The following is an 18,168-nucleotide window of genomic DNA, read 5'->3' as shown; positions in this document are numbered from 1 at the left end:
AAAGAAAATATTGGGGAACAGTCAATAAAGTGTACTGGGACAAGTGAATATGTATATGAGAAATAAAACCATGACCTCACACCAATAACAAAATCAATTTGTTAGAATTACAGCTATAACTGTGAAAGGCAAAACAATAAACTTCTATATTTTAGATAATAATACAGGAGAATATCTTTATGACCTTGGATAAGAAAATATTTCTTTAGCAGTTCACAAAAAGTATAAGCTATAATGGAAAAAAAGCTTAAACTACACTAAAATTAAAATTAATTAAAAGATTTCTGTTCATTGGGATCCCTGGGTGGCGCAGCGGTTTGGCGCCTGCCTTTGGCCCAGGGCACGATCCTGGAGACCCGGGATCGAATCCCACGTCAGGCTCCCGGTGCATGGAGCCTGCTTCTCCCTCTGCCTGTATCTCTGCCTCTCTCTCTCTCTCTCTGTGTGACTATCATAAATAAATAAAAATTAAAAAAAAAAAAAAAGATTTCTGTTCATTGAAGTCACCATTATGTGTGGAAAGGGTAATCCACCAAGTAGAAAAGATATTTCTAATAGGGCACCTGGGTGGCTCTGTTGAGCGTCTGCCTTTGGCTCAAGTCATGATCGCGGGTCCTGGGATTGAGTCCTACATCAGGCTCCCCGCAGGGAGCCTCCTTCTCCCTCTGCCTATGTCTCTGCCTCTCTCTCTGTCTCTCATGAATAAATAAAATCTTTAAAAAAAAAAAGATTAAAAAAAGATATTTCTAATATATATGTATATGTATGTGTGTGTGTGTGTGTGTGTATATATATATATATATATCACACCAGAATTGTATCCAGATTTATAAAAAAAAAAAACCTCCTATCAAACAAGAGGGGGAAAGACATGTAATCCAAAAGCTAAACAGGGCAAAAGATTTGACTGAGACTTCACAAAAGATATCCAAATGGTAAAATAAACATAAAAAGTTGCTCCACCTTATTAAGAATCAGAAAAATGCAAATTAAAACCGCAGTAAGATACCATGACCTACACTTCAGAATGTTTAAAAAAAAAAAAAAAACCATGAAATATTGCAGAGCAATTCCTGATGATGGGACTGTAAACTGGAACAAGTACTCTGGAAAACCATATGGCATTATGTATTAAAATAGAAGGTTCAAAACCTGTCCCAGCAGTTGCACTTAACTCTACCAGAAATACGTATGTTCACCAAAAAGATAGCAATTACTTATAACAGCCAAAATTGGAAACAAATGAAATGTCCAACAGCAGAAATGATATACAAATTGGGGCATAATAAAATAAAATAAAATAAAAAGGGATCCCTGGGTGGCGCAGCGGTTTAGCGCCTGCCTTTGGCCCAGGGCGCGATCCTGGAGACCCAGGATCGAATCCCACGTCGGGCTCCTGGTGCATGGAGCCTGCTTCTCCCTCTGCCTGTGTCTCTGCCTCTCTCTCTCTCACTGTGTTGCCTATCATAAATAAAATAAAAAACAAAAAAACAAAAAAAAAAACAAATTGGGGCATATTCATATAATGCAATACTATTCAGCAAGGAAAACGAATAACCGCAGTTACACTCAACAGCACAGAGAATCTTAGAAACGTAACACTAAGAAAAAGCTGGAAAAAATAATACAAATTGTATGAACTTCAAAAAACAGATGATACTATAGTGTTTAGTTTTTTTAAGATTTTATTTATTTATTCATGAGAGACACAGAGAGAAGGCAGAGACACAGGCAGAGGAAGAAGCAGGCTCCATGCAGAGAGCCTGATGTGGGACTCAATTCCAGAACTCTGGGATCATGCCCTGAGCTGAAGGCAGATGCTTACCTGCTGAGCCACCCAAGCATCCTGATACTACAGTGTTCAGAGACACATGCTCTGAAGGTAAGACTTCTAGGGAAAGAAATTATCACAAATTTCAGGACTATGGCCAACTTTTGGAGATAGTGACTGGGAGAGAGTTTCAGGGGGGAACTTATGAGAGTGTTGGCATGTTTTTAGTTTTTAACTGGGGTAGTAGTTTATAGGTATTTGCTTTGCAAAACCCCCCCACATTTTATGCATGTACGTATGAATTATATCTCACAATAAACACCTTAATTAAAGAAAAAGAAATAAAATTCTTAGACATCTTTACATTCCTTAGAAGACAACTCAATAATATAGGATCCCTAACTGAATAGTTAGAACCATTTATACTAGCCTATGTCTAGAATGAACCTGATTCATCTTCCAGAATGCAAAGCTTCCAATGGCTTCAACTTCAAGCCATTTAGTTACAGAAACTAAAAAAACTTGTCTAGGAGCTCAAGTTATTCCCAGTAGCCTCTTTATAATTCCTGTTAAGTTTTACAATGGCTATCTTTAAAAATTAGTACCTTTTAAATGTAAGCTGGGTAGCTCCGTGGTTGAGCATCTGCTTTTGGCTCAGGTCATGATCCCCTAGTCCTGGGATCCAGTCCCGCATAGGCTCCCCACAGGGAGCCTTGATTCAACTTCTGCCTAGGTCTCTGCCTCTCTCTCTCTCTCTGCATCTCTCATGAATAAATAAATACAATCTTTAAAAAAAAATAAACAAATATAAGCTCACCCAAGAACAAGAGAATTACTAGACAACCAAACATATGTTTGCTTGCTTATTCGGTTGAGTGTTTTGGTGTGTTGCAAATGACTGTCTAGTTAAGGAAGGCCTCTGTAGTCCTTTCCCCACCAACCTAACACAGAATAGAAGGCGAACTTTCCACAATCTTTTCCTCAACCTTCCTTTGAGAGGACTGAGAAAAGAGTTATTTCTGTAATATGAACTTTGGCTTACTAACCATAGTCCTGCAGCTAAAATATTGGGGGCACAAGAGAAGTGGAACCTGTTATCTCTCATGTGTATGAAAAGATCTCTTAGACCTGAACTGTCTTCTAAGCACAACAGTTAGGAATTTATCTCATTCCTCTAAGGCAACCTTGTTACTTCAGGTAACAAAGCCATGGAAAATATAAAGTGTAAAAGCTCTGGAATCAAAATTGCTTCTTACTCTTCTCGTACCCCTTTTAGTACTGAAATTTGAGGCCAATTAATGAACTAGTTGGGACTCCAACAAATACTTTAAAAACACCAGTTCTAGCTATTCCTGCCTTATGTAGCTGAAAGCCAGGTAATGAGTACACATAATAGATGCCTGCAAGTTATGAGAACAACCAATGAGCATACCATGAGCACTCAAGAAAAAACATTTTTGTTTCTTGACCAAAATGAGAAAACAAAATTATGTGGTCCCATAGTTATGAGTTTTAAAAAACAAAGCTATGCATACATGTATTTTTCAACTCATGAACATTACGGAACTTGCCTTCTAACATCTTTAAAATCTATTTATTGTTCTGGTAGAATAGTGAAGGAAGGAAGAAGGAAAAAAGGAAGGGAGGTAGGGACAAAGGTAAGGGGAAGGAAGGAAGGGCAGGCAGGCATTTGGAATGGAGGAAGATAGAAAAAGGAAAACACAAAGTCCTTTCCTTAGGCTTTATCTTTATTTGTTTATAAGAAAGTTAGATTAGGAAACAGGTAAAGGCTTTTAAGAGTATCTTTTATTATTCAATCTTATATTCTATCAAAGGAATGGGTCAAGAAGAGCCAACCACTCAGATCAGTTTGGACTGGAATGATGGTTTGAGATACTTCTTGACCTGCACCTCCTATGGTAATGAGTCTTCTGTTGAGAAGCAGAATCCTCAGTGTCTGTGTTCCTCTTAGGAATTGTTTCATCTTTCTATAGTCTATATACCAAATTTTAGTAGCCTTGCCAAACAGGAATGGCAACAGCCAAAGCACCAACTACAGAAAACATGAGCTAAGAGGATTACTGTGAGTTCTAATCATAACCTAGTATGATTAGATTACCTAGTGGTAACCTAGGCAATACACTGGGAGGAACTGCACATGCATGGTGCTGTGGAAAGAGCTTTGAAAGCAGAAAAGTCTGGGTACTTACTAGATGTTGGATTCCTGCTCTAGTAAGTGAAGATTGAGCAAATTATTTAATTTTTATGAGCCTCATTTTATATTTAAAAAACAAGGAAGGTAAATCCAAAGTTTCTAGCAAAATTTTTATGAGTTTTGGCAATTTTTACAGACTTATCATCAATTAATTTTCAGAGCTTAAAAAGTTACTATGAGCCAAGTTGCATGAATGTAACATAAAATTCAGGATTTGGGAAGCAATGCTCTCAGGCAAAATTCTCATTTTACATAATGCAACACAGGCTGTTGCTTTGACTCTCTCCCTGACTTAGTTCTAATTTAATTTGAAAAAAATTTGATATATATTCTGCCATAGGAATGCTACATGTACACACTTCTGTTCTAATCATATCATAAGAAATCCAGGAGTTGTTTAAGAAATGGTTTAACCTACTGGCAAATTATCATTAGAAAGAATGACATTATGTCAACATCAAAATTGTTATTTCTAGGACATGCTCTTCAGTATTAAAATGAACAATTTACACATATCTATTTAAAAGGATCTTATATTCTGCTACTTGAGGATAAATACACTATATATAGCATCTTGACATTAGACATTCTGCTGGAATCTTAGTGAGGTTTCAATGTGGCTGAGATAACCAACTGGTACCACCTGTCCTCAAGATTGTTCCTGTCTAAAATTACCTTTGCCAGAGAACTCTGAGGTCTTAACCAAGGTCTCAATCAAGCTCTTGTCCAAGCATTTCAGCAAACTCAAAGAGGATGAGCAAGTCACATCCCCGTCAAACTCTTCCACATCCAAGTCTATTAAGACAGGGACTGACAACCTCCCCCAATAAAAACACAAATCAAGCTCCAGAATTTTCAAAACGAATTACCACTTGCAACCTAGATGTCTAGTTCTTAAAAGACATGGATCCTTCTTCAATCAATAAAGAAAGGAGAATTTTCCAGAAATTCAGTCCTGATTTGCCTGTTATCCAGATCCTGCAAACCACCTAAAGGGAGATATTTAAAATAGTCATTCCTATCAGTTCTCTAAGTTCTCACCTTGCAACAGATTTAAAAACTAGAAAAAAGAGACTAAGCTCATTTTCTAGTAAGGTGGCTTTATAAAATTTGAGATTATATATCTTTAGTTTTTATTCAGTTTTTCAATATAAAAGTCTGTACAAAGACTTTTCTGCAAGTATCATGCAGACACTGCCTGCTGTGTTTCTCAACATCTCTTATGTAAAGGTATGAATGATATGCTTATTTAAAAATTTGGAAGCAGGGAAAAAGTTATCATTCAGAATACTTACTTGCTTTATTGTCAGAGAAAAAGAACCTTAAAACCCATTACTTTTTTCTTGTTCTCTTTATTTGGTTTATTGTCTGAAATCTAAATTTATGATAAAATGCAAACAGAAATTTTATTTCAGGTCTCTAGCACAATTATTTTTTCTCTATTGCCTTAATCTAACTTTTAGTTTCCTTTCATTATTATAAGCTACAAGGAATATTTCTTACAACAATTTAAGTAACGTATTTAATTATAATTAAATAAATACACACATTATAGGCAGCATCACATATGAGAAAGACAATCATACCTGGAGTGAGAAAACAGTAATTCTAATACCGGCCCCATTACCACAAAGTCATGGAATCTTTTGCACTTTCTTAAACTAAACCTTGGGAAAATTGTAAGTTATGCCACCAAACAGATGGTACTTGAAAGCATATGTTATCATTACAAAAGTGGTAAGTACTATAAAACAAGCACAGAATATGATACAGGTTGGAAGAAGGAAAACATCTCAGCCATAAAAAATCAGAGGAGTGGTTAAGATGATTTTCCTCTCTCTTTCAGCTCTGAAATTCTAGAACTGATTTTTAGCAAAGAAGATTAAAATAGGCTTCGTGGGGTATCTGTGCTAGGTCTGAAAGGAAGGACACGAGATTCCAATTTTATGTATAATATATTTAAAAATATGGCTTAGAATGGCAAGTGGAAAGATGATATAGATGTACATCTACAGAACTTATACTCTAGAGAAGTCTTCCTCCAGATAAATATTCTGAGGTCCAACATCTGAACAGTGTTTTACTCACTGGCTCCATACTCAAAGAGCTAACCACTAATTCCACTGTTCCCGATCTGATTCTCCTCACCTAAACACCTAACACCCCTCTAAGAAATATTGAATTTAAAAGATAATTCCTATAGCTAAGGAGATTTTTATTATTACTAATGACTCAGCTGACCTGTCTGCATATAAAGCTCATAAAATATATTTCACAGGAACCAGTTACATTTTTTAAAGATAAATAACAATCGGATATTATTCAAGGTTTGACACTGAGATAATTTTTCAACTTAAAATAAAATTACCTGTAGTAACCCTCCATCATCAAAACGTAGTACTTCTATTATGCTCTCCGACTGAATAAATGCTGTGAAGGAAACAAAACATACTATCACTTTATGGAAACATAAATTTGATTTAAATAAATATTTTACCTTAAATTTAATAAATACAATTATATATTTTTAAAAACATACTGCTTGATGGTTAAAGAGGAAAATGCAATCTTTCAAGATTTTGGCAACTATGAAATGCTTTCAAATAAAACAATGCAACCCAATTACAAAGCAGTTGTAACAACCTATAGGCTGTGTAAGTCACCTGCAAAATATATTCCTGCTATACTGCCAGAAAGTACAAAATAGTCAAATTTAGATGCAGCTGATTATTTTCACCCACAGATAACTGAAAATATCACAAGCACATGGAAAAGATTATTAGAGGATTCCATTACCAAAAAAAATGATAAACCAAAATTCTCTATCATCTGCTCTTTTATAGCAATGACAGGACTTGGAATCAACAGTCAAAAGAGACTTGGAAGGAGAATGGGCAAGGAAAATGGCAAGAGGAGATTATTCCATTCCAAAAACCTGCACACAATGCAAAGACAAGATATTTTTAAAGTTCACATAATTTTAGACATGATCTGGTGGTTGTGCTCACAGGTATTTACCCAACGGATTTGAAAACTTAGGCCCACACAAAAATCTGCACGTCATTCTGTATAAGCAGCTCCATTCATAATTCCCCAAAATGGGACACAATCAAGACGATGTTCCTCAATAGGTGAGTAGATAGATAAACTATAGTACATCTATACAACAGTATTATTCAACGATAAAAAATAAAAAGCTCCATACTGTTTGATTCTAAGTATATGACATTCTGGAAAAGGTTCTACTACAGAAATGGTTAAAAGACGAGAGGTTGCTAGAAGTTTTGGAAGAGTAATGAGGATGTGAGTAAGTGAAGCAAAGGAAATTTTGCAGAGCAGTAAAACTATTCTGTATGACGCTGGAATGGTAGATACACAGCACTATGCATTCATCGAAACAGAACTTTAGAGTGACCCTAATGTATGCAATTTAAAAATCCTTTAGGAGATCAAGGGATCCCAGAATGAAATGACAAAATAATTTAACTATATTACAAATCTATGAAACCACCTTACTGAAGTGGAGGGTAGAGAAAGGTGCTGACATAAGTAAAGTGAAAGTGAGTAGAAACTGTAAGACTAAAGGTAAAAGACGAAAGAAGAAAGAAAGAAAGAAAGAAAGAAAGAAAGAAAGAAAGAAAGAAAGAAAGAAAGAAAGAAAGAAAGAGAAATTGTACATAAGCACTATACCCCAATTATTTCCCATGGGAGCTTGGATTAACAATTCTAATGTCACTATACATGTATACTGGAACTGAACAATTAAATACAAGGAGAGTGAAAGTCAGACTTCTCATTACTGGAGTAAGAGTTTACACAAAAGCAAGGGGAAGAAGCTATAATGATTCATATGATAATGAACCAAGTTGGCAACATCAGTATGAACTTATACTTAATTTAATATACAGTTATGTACAGAAATATTTATAAATATGTGTATATGCAGGGGTTAGTATACATATACATACTTTCTTGCTTAGTCAGTTGAAAGGGCCTAGGAGTAATGATACCCCAATAGCATAATGTAGACCTAATGCATGGATCTTGGGTTCTAATACCATTCTCCAATAAAAGGAACCAGGGCTTCTTAGAGAAATGGCTCAATCTAGGACCAGGGCAGGATATATATATCACAAAATTGGAGTGCCTTATGGTCCCAGAAAGTAAGCAAGTGCTAATAAGCATCAACCCCCCCCCCCCCCGCCAAAAAAAATCCTGTACTGATGAGAGTCTGTCAAAGGGATGTCAGAAATTAACAGAAAGAGTTTGCATATGGCCAAACCTGGAACTTGAGCAATACAATAGTGTTAGATTACAACCCAAAATAGAAGATTAATAGCCATGAGTCCATACTGATATAAATAAATGATTGAATAAATAAATAAATGGGGTAGAAGATACAGAACTCCCAGGCAGAACTCTAAATAATTTATGTATCTAGAAGATGGAGCATAACTCCTCATCCATTAACAAATGTGGATGTACACAGGGACTTCCTTCCAAAAAAAACAATATGAAAAGGAGGGGGAAAAAAGTATTTGTACAGTGGAGAAACTGGACAGATGTTAACTCAGTCAGATGATAAAGGTCAACATCCTCCAGCAAAATGTCATGCTGACAGTATGTACCCTTCATATGATATGACATAATAAAAATGGTACTTTATCTTTGTGGTCTTCCTCCTCAAAAATCACATAACCCCAGACACATTATAAGAAAAACAGACAAATCCCAAACAAGAAACATTTTACAAAATATCTGAGTAGTACTAAAAACTGTCAAAGTCAAAAAAAAAAAAAAAAAAAAAAACTGTCAAAGTCATCAAAAACAAGGAAAGTCTAAGAGACTGTCACAGACCAGTGCAGCCTAAGCAGACAGGACTACCAAATGTAACGTGTTATCTTAGATAAGATCCTAGAAAAGAAAAAGGAAATTAGATAAAAACTAGGGAAATCTGAATAAAATATGGACATTAGTTAATAATCATATATTAATATTCATTCGTTACTTGTAAAAAAAAAAAGGGGTACCATACTAATGTAAGGTTTTAATAATAGGGTTTGGGTGGGCGAATGGGAACTCTGTGCTCTCTTTAAAATGTTAATATAAATCTAAAACTTTTAAATAAAAAGTTTACTTTTGGGGCTGCCTGGCTGGACTCAGCTGGAAGAGTATGTGACTCTTGATCTTAGGGTTCTGAGTTTGAGCCCCACACTGGGAGTAGAAATTACTTAAATAAACAAACAAACAAACACAAAAGCTGACTTTTAAAAAACTGAAACAATGATATTTCATTTAGCTTAATATAACATTCACTGATTCCTCTTTATTAGTCTTTGAGTATTCATCACAGAAGCAGCTTACTGTCTCATCCCACATACCTGGCTTTTCCAGTATGACTAAAGCTGCAAGCCAAGTAGCAAGGTGAGATTAGATTACATTACCTAACTGGATGGTATTTCCAGCCTCCCAAGAATCACTTTTCCCTTATTCTAATCATCATATCCCGATTTTATTTTGGGAAAGTCCTGTCCTTCATTTCTCGTGTATCTTCAACCACTGTGCCAATCTGCTCCACTGCTCATTCCCCATCAGTTCTTAGTATGTAGAGAATACTCAAATACTGAGCGGGTGAGTGAAATCCCACCTCTTTTGCTCAGATATAAGTACTGGTATTTGCATTTGTTGATACAAATGATCTCTTTCTGGTTTGTTATCTAGTAGTGAAAGCTTGTAGTTGGTTTCAGATTCACACTGTGAAGGTAAAAGGCTCTGCCTAGCTCACTCAGCCCATTTCCACCCCTTTTTCCACCTTTTAACATAAACTGAGATTTTAGATGAACTAGAAAATATCTTTTTGTGATACTCCTGTTGAAGACAGATTTATTGATGTAAGAACACAATTAATTAACAAGAATTAACCAAATAGCCAGATGCTCACAAATGAAGAGACAAAAAAAGTAGGAGCTCTTAGTTAGTAGCTTTCCATCTAGTCAGCAGTACAAAGGTACCAGAAACAAAACATGATCTATTTGGAGGTTGCTATTAGAGTTATGACAATGACTATCACCTAACTTCCCATCATCAAGCTAGATCACACCTTTAGCTAACTGAGGAGAACTTACCAATATAAAGATAAGGCAGCAAAATAATTTGGTTGTATAGTATTTTTAGTTAGGAGGTTTAAAAAAAAAAAAACATGAATTACCTTAGTTGAAAATAATCAGTAACAGCCACTGTTTTATAAAGTCCTAAAAGGAAAATATTGTATTATATATCATCAGCTTCCCTTAAAAGATGAAGAAATGAACAGAATTCAACTCAGGCATGAAATAAATTAAGATATTTTACTTTAAATAGCCAGTTATAAGAATGTCAAACTTTATGCTTAGAAAACCACAACTGACACTAGATAAGTATTTAATCATTTGAAGTGTTAACAGTGTTAGGCTGTAAAATAAAAAAGTAAACAAAGTAAGTCAAATTCCTTCATTTCTGTATTCAAAACCATAACGTACATCTACTTCCTCTCAAGTTTTCCCCCTAATTTTATATTTTAAGTGAATCCCAAACTGTCCCAATGTTTCCCAGTTCAAACAGCAACCTATGTAATAGAATGAGAACAACATCTAATAATTATCATCACTATATTATTATTAATAACCTTCAAACTATCCTATGACCCAGACATTACAGGTTCCATTTTTAAATAAGCAGGTACAATGAGGTTATGCTTAAGGTCACTAAGCAAGAAAAGTGGCTAGAGATAAGACTATAAATTTCAGCAAAAGGACCCCCCCCCAGAATCTATGGTTCTAAACCCATCACTATTTACTTACAAAGTAAATTTAGCATTATGACTAATGACACCTTAAAGCAACCTAATTTCTAAAATTAGGCATATATTTCCAATAACAAGTGAGGAAAGAAGGAAAGGATTTACATTTCTGGCTTTTATGATTTTGTAGGCATTAACTCTGCGAAGCTGGGCTCCATAAGATGTACTTTAAGGTACCTGTAACCACCCACATTCTCATGATGTCTAAGAGGAACAAAGACATTTCCATACAGGGTAAAAATCTCCATGTGTTGGTCTTTAATCACTCACTTTCAAAACAGAAGTTGAGAGATTGAGTTCATTTACTTCCCTATCTTATTTAGTAATGAATGACACCAGAAAAATACCTTCACTTTAAAGGCAAATCTTTCTCTACTATGATTTTTTTTCTTGTAGAGAACTTTTTCCCCTGAATGTTACAATCTGCCCGTTTCCCTACATCTTCTAAAATAACTGATGAAAACAATGAACATAAACAAGCAGTAGAAATATGTGTCATATGGGTATGGATGTGTGTGTGTGTGTGTGTGTGTGTGTGTGTGTGTACCAGGCATTGGGATTCTAGGCTGTAATCATTGATTCTCTACTTTGTAGCCTTCATGGTCTCCTCCATAGGGAGGAGGTTGGACTAGTAAAGTAAGTGACCTTTTAATAACCAGAAAGCAAAAAAAGGGCCACACAGGCAGGACTTGGAAAGGCACTCAAATCCTGTGTCAAAAATCACCCTGCCTGGAATATTCTCACGGCTATTGTTTTCTTCAAGTCTCCCCTCAAACACCATCCCTCAGCCAGGCTTTCCTGAACTGCTCCAGGCAGTCCCGGATGCTCTATCATATGCCCCATTCTAACTCATGACAATCTGTACTAGTTTCTGGTTTGCTTGTCATCTAGCACAAAGTTTGAAAAATGGCAGAATAAAAATGGTTAAAATAATGGCATTATTATTTCAGAATTCATTATTGTTAATGATATTATTAATATCCCTTTTACAGTTACACTTGCTCAGGATTTTATTTCAACAAATGCTCACTGATAAACATTTTTAAACATTCTGGACTAGATTTGTGGGAATCCCTTCTATCTGTAAAGATAGTCTGACTGAAACCTTATTTCACCCCTTATTAATTTTCTTATCTGAAAGATGTAATATATGTTATCTTCTTCCCACACTAAAAGTACAAAGGAATTCACATGTCAAATTCTATTTTATCAAGACCACTCAATATTATCAACCCCGTAAAAAAAAAAAAGGCTGTGTCCATGTTATTTATTCCAACTCAAAAATACAGATTTATGCAACTCAGATGTGCCAGTCATACATCTTACATCCAAAGAGGAGAGGCACATACATTGTCTAATTAATTTTATAGTTTATGATAGAATATCATAATTAATTTTCATTTTATCCTGAAGTGCTTAATTTATACAAAAAGATCAGTAAACTTAAATTTTAAAATGTCTTAGAACCACCAATTACTCTAAACAAGCAACAGAAAATCACTAATACAGAGAAGCACATCCTACTACTCCTCCCTAGCACAAGCAGGTAAATTAGGGGGAGTACCAGAGACAATTTATAAAACAAGCAGATCAAAATAACAATATAAAGGCTCTGAACATTATGCTGTTTCTGTAACCATAGGTCACAAAAGGATCTCTATAATAAACCTAAACAGCATGACTGACTGCGAAACTAAAAAGTTTAGGGACACCTGGGTGGCTCAGCGATTGAGTGTCTGCCTTCAGCTCAGGGCATGCTCTCGGGTTCAAGGATCGAGTCCCACATCGCACTCCCTGCAAGGAGCCTACTTCTCCCTCTGCCTATGTCTCTCTCTGTTTCGCTCATGAATTAATAAATAAAATCTTTTAAAAAATAAATAATGTCCACAATAGCCAAACTGTGAAAGAAGCCTCGGTGTCCATCGAAAGATGAATGGATAAAGAAGATGTGGTCTATATATACAATGGAATATTAGCCATTTGAAATGACAAATGCTCTGACGTGGATGGAACTGGAGGGTATTATGCTGAGTGAAGTAAGTCAATCAGAGAAGGATAAACATTATATGGTCTCATTCATTTGGGGAATATAAAAAATAGTGAAAGGGAATAAAGGGGAAGGGAGAGAAAAATGAGTGGGAAATATCAGTGAGGGTACAGAACATGGGAGACTCCTAACTCTGGGAAACGAAAAAGGGGTAGTGGAAGGGGAGGTGGGCAGGGGGATGGGGTGACTGGGTGACGGGCACTTAGGGGGGTACTTGATGGGATGAGCACTGGGTGTTATGCTATATGTTGGCACATCGAACTCCAATTAAGAAATATACTAAATCTTTTCCAAATTAAAAAATAAATTAAATTAAAAATTTAAATAGTATCCTACCATAATAGAAACAATCCAAGTGTCCATCAACAGATGAATGGACCAACAAAACACAGTATATAAATACAATGGATTATTATTCAGCAATAAAAATGAAGTTGATACATGCTACAAACATGGGTGGACCTTGAAAACATGCTAAGTGAAATATGACAGACATATATGACTAATATTGTGATTCTACTTAAATGAAATATTTAATATAGGCAAAATTACTGAGACAGAAAGTACATTACAGGTTACCAGAGGCCAAAGTAAGGGGGAGTGGGAGTTATTTCTTAATGGTTACTGAGTCTTTGTCTGCGATGAGAAAGTTTTGGAACAGATAATGGTAATGGTGGCACAACATGAATGTAATTAATGCTACTTTATTGTACACTTAAAAATAATGGTAAATTTTGTGTTACATGTTACTAATTTTTTTCAAAAAATTCCTGCAGACAATATTAAAAAAAAAAAAACCCTACACCACTATATCTCATTAACTTGGACCCAAAAAAAGTACAACAAACTATAAATAAATTGAACCCAGCAATATAGAAAAAATTACACATCATAACCAATGAGATTTATTTAAGTTGTAAAGACTGGCTTAAAATTTAAAAATCAATGTAATTCACTATGAACAGGCTAAAGAAGAAAAATAAAAATTTTAAGATTTTATTTATTTATTCATGAGAGACACACAGAGAGGCAGAGACATAGGCAGAGGGAGAAGCAGGACCCTGGGATTACAACTTGAGCCAAAGGCAGATCTCAACTGAGCCACCCAGGTGCCCCAAGAAGAAAAATTTCTTGATCATATCTACTGAAATAGAACAAGTACTTGACAAAAACCCAATACCCACTCATGACAAAAACTCTCAATAACATTGGAGAAAAGTAGAACTACCTCAATCTTCAGGTAATATCTTACTTAATGATTAAAAAATGAGACTGGGAATATCAGGGATGTGGCTCTTGCCGTTCTTAACATAGCATTAGAAGTTCTAGTCACAAGTCCTAGTCACTATAACAAAGCAAGAAAAAGAGAAACCTATATACTGGAAAAGAAATAACACTGTCCCTATCTGCAAGTTCATAATTGTCTATGTAAAAAATCCTAAGGACTCAAAAAGCAAACAAATAAAAACCTCCTATACCTAATAAGCAAATTTAGCAAAGTTGCAGAATACAAGGTCAAAACCCAAAAGTCAATTGCATTTCTTTATATTAACAATGAACATGTGGAAAGCAAAGTTAAAACCATCATACTATATGAAATAATTAAATATTAAATGTAAGGTATCACGTACAGAAGATACCAATATACTAAATGCTAATGAAAAAAAGATTTTAAAGACCAAAATAAATGTGAAGATATACCACGTTCACAGAAGACTCAAAATAGTAAAAATGCCAATTCTTCCCATACCAACCTATAGTTTTAACACAAATCCTATGAAAATGGTTATTTGTAGACTAACACAAGCTTATTTTAAAAATTAGATAGAAAAATAAAAATGAATAAAAATTAGATGTAAAGGCACAAGCCCTAGAATTACTAAAAACAATCTTCAAAAATAAGAATGAAATGAGAGCAATAACTCTAACAGATATTATATCTTACTATACCTATATCATTAGAGCACAATATTGCATACAAATGGACACATAAATCACTTGGATAAAACAGAAAACCTAGAAGTAGACCCAAACAAATAGGCCCACCTTGACAAAAACCACAAAAGCAATTCATTGGATGAAGTATAATCTTAAAAAAAAAAAAAAAAAGCAACTAGACATCCACAGGCAAAAAGAAAAAAGGAAAAAAGAACCTTGACATCACTTCTCTACAAAAATTAACTCAAAATGGATCGCAGATCTAAAATGCAAAACTACAGCATTTAAAAAAAAATAATTGAAGAAAAAATCTTCAGAATTCAAGGTGGTAAAGAATTCTTAGAATTGACAACAGAAGCACAATTCAGGAAAGATAAAACTGAAAAAGTATACCTCATCAAAATCTAGAACTTTTACACTCCAATGACTGTTAAGAGAAAGGCAAAAAGGGCAAAAAGGTGAAAATTAAGGTGGAAATTTGTCTAAACACATATTCAACAAAGGGCTAGACAGAATCTAAATAAAATATATGAACAATTCTCAAAACCAAATAGAAAAAAAATCCAATTAGAAAATAGGCAAAGAGAGAAACAGACATTTCATCCAGATGGCACATAAGTGCAAGAAACAGCATTCAACATCATTAGCCATCAGGAATATGCAAACTCAGACCACATTATTAGAATGGCAAAAATTAAACTCAACTATCAGAATGTCATATCCAAATCATGATAATGTAGTATTGACAAGATGTTGCCATTGGGAGAATCTAGGTAGACTGAAGTGGTAGATTACAGTTAGGTCAAATAATAACCTAATTCTAAACTTTTTTAAAAGGAAAAGTTGGGAATGAAATGTCTACGAGGGCTTTACAAAGCTCTGACGTCTTCCAGGTAATCTAAAAGGCCATGTGCAAGGAGGCTATGTATATGCTCAGCAAAGACCTGAAGGCCTGAATGCTCTCATACCTGACTGACCCTGAGGTTTTTGTGTGAGCAGGATGTAAAGGCTAAGGCCTAATTGTCAACTGCCTGAGTATTGAAGGTGTGCTCCAAGAGCCTCTTAGCAAAGACTGGGAGAGAATTACTGGTTCCAGGCATTTAAGGTAATCTCTGTTCAATTACTGGCTCACCATAAGCCTAACCAAGCCAACTTCAGTGACCATGTAGGACAAATAAGACAGACTTAAAAGAATTAGTTCTGAAAGGACAAAAGAAACAAACAGCAACAACAACAAAGCCTGAGGAGGGGAAAAATCTGATGGTCAATTGCCACATTCTGTATTACTTTAAATGCCCAGTTCTCAATATAAAGTTGGAAGACAGGCAAATATATGGCCCATACAAAGGACAAGGGGTAGTCAATAGAAAGTGCTGCTGAGAAAACCGATGTTGGAATTACTAAACACTTTAAGTTAGCTGTACTAAAAATGTTCAAAGAATTAAAAGGAACCATGCCTAAAGAACTTAAGGAAAATATGAAAATGATGTCTCACAAAGTAGAAAATATTAAGGAACTAGAATTTTTAAGAGAAATCAAACTAAAAAAAAGTAATTGAAATTCTCTAGTTTTTAGTGAAATATTGTAGGCAATATAAAAAAACAAAACAAAACAAAAGGCACAATATGGCCAATACACAGAGGAAAAAGTGCAACTGTCCCTGAGGAAGTCCAGACAGGACTTACTGGGTAAAAATATTACATAAGCTACTGTAAGCATGTTAGAAGTCAAGGAAACCATATGCAAACAAAAACTCCACAAAATAAAAACTAAAGGGAAATATGAGACTGTTGTCTCATCAAATAGAAAAATGTCACTAAAAAGAGAAAAAATTGGGATCCCTGGGTGGCGCAGGGGATCCCTGGGTGGCGCAGCGGTTTGGCGCCTGCCTTTGGCCCTGGGCGCGATCCTGGAGACCCGGGATCGAATCCCACATCGGGCTCCCGGTGCATGGAACCTGCTTCTCCCTCTGCCTGTGTCTCTGCCTCTCTCTCTCACTCTCTCCCTCTGTGACTATCATAAATAAATTTTAAAAAAATTAAAGAAAAAAGAGAAAAAATTATAAAAAGAAAATATAAATCTGGCATAAAAAGTACAATAACTGAAATTTAAAAATCATTAAAAGGACTCAACAGCATATTTCAATAAGTGGAAGGAAAAAATCAACAAACTTGAAAACAGACTGAAATGATCTTGCCTGAGAAACAGAAACAAGAATGAAGAAAAATGAACAAAGTCTCAATAATTTAAGAGATACAGTCAAAACTACTAACATATGTACAACTGTCCCAGGAGAGGAGAGAACAAAGAATGTAGGAAGAGTATTTGAAAATAGGTGGTATTAATCTGAACCAGAGTGTTATAAATTAAGATATCAGTCCCCATGACAATCATTAAAACAATTATGGACTTTTAAAAAATTATTACTAGAGAAATAAGACATTTTATGACAAAGGGATCAATCTATCAAGAAGACACAGTAAATACAAATATATAGGCACCTCGTAAGACAGCTCTACAATACATTAAGCAAAAACTGAATGGTAGAAAACCATTCAAAAATGGGTAGAAAAACTAGGAAACAGGTAGAAAAACTAAGCAAGAGATCAAGAGAGAAATAAGGACAGCTGAATAACACTAGAGGCCAACTAGACATCAACAGAACACTTCATCCAACAACTGAATATACATTCTCAAATGCACATGGAACATTCTGCAAGATAGGCCATGTGTTAATAAGCAAAACATATTACAATAACTTTAAAGACATGGAAGTCATACAGAATGTATTATCCAAGTACAATGGAATATAATTAGAAATCAGTAACAGTGTACACTAGAAAACTCAAAAAGTACCTGGAAATTTTTAAAATCCCATGAAAGTATAAAGACGTGATACACACAAACACAATGGAACTGTGTGCCATAAAAAAGAATGAAATCTTGCCATATGCAACAACGTGGATGGAGCTAGAGAGTATTATGTTAAACAAAATAATTCAGATAAAGACAAATACCCTATAATTTCACTCATATGTGGAATGTAAGAAACAAAACAAATGAACATAGGGGAGGAGAGGGAGGCAAACCAAGAAACAGACTCTTAAATATAGAGAATGAATTGATGATTAGCAAAAGAGAGTTGGGCAGGGGGATGGGTTAAAAAACGGATAGGTGTTAAGGAGGGCACTTTTGTGATGAGCACTGGGTGCTGCATGTGATAGACCACTAAATTCTACACATGAAACTAATATTGCACTGTATGTTAACAACTGGAATTTAAATCAAAACTTGGGGGAAAAAACCCTAACCAATGTGTCAAGTAAGAAATCAGAAGAAAATTTAGAAAATATTTTGAA

General features: G+C 35.0%; 1 protein-coding gene across 1 annotated transcript in view; it reads right to left on the bottom strand.

Annotated features, from left to right (window-relative positions):
- TMEM131 (transmembrane protein 131) overlaps positions 1-18,168 on the bottom strand; it is a 230,492-nt gene that overhangs the window by 161,946 nt on the left and 50,378 nt on the right. Inside the window, exon 2 of the mRNA XM_041754105.1 lies at positions 6,355-6,416. Coding sequence (XP_041610039.1) covers positions 6,355-6,416 — 62 coding nt within the window. The remainder of the gene's footprint in view (positions 1-6,354; positions 6,417-18,168) is intronic.

Source organism: Vulpes lagopus, chromosome 5 (genome assembly GCF_018345385.1).
Source record: "Vulpes lagopus strain Blue_001 chromosome 5, ASM1834538v1, whole genome shotgun sequence".
Lineage (NCBI taxonomy): Eukaryota > Metazoa > Chordata > Mammalia > Carnivora > Canidae > Vulpes > Vulpes lagopus.
Note: the sequence above shows the minus strand (reverse complement) of the source record. Positions and strands in the feature narration are given on the sequence as shown.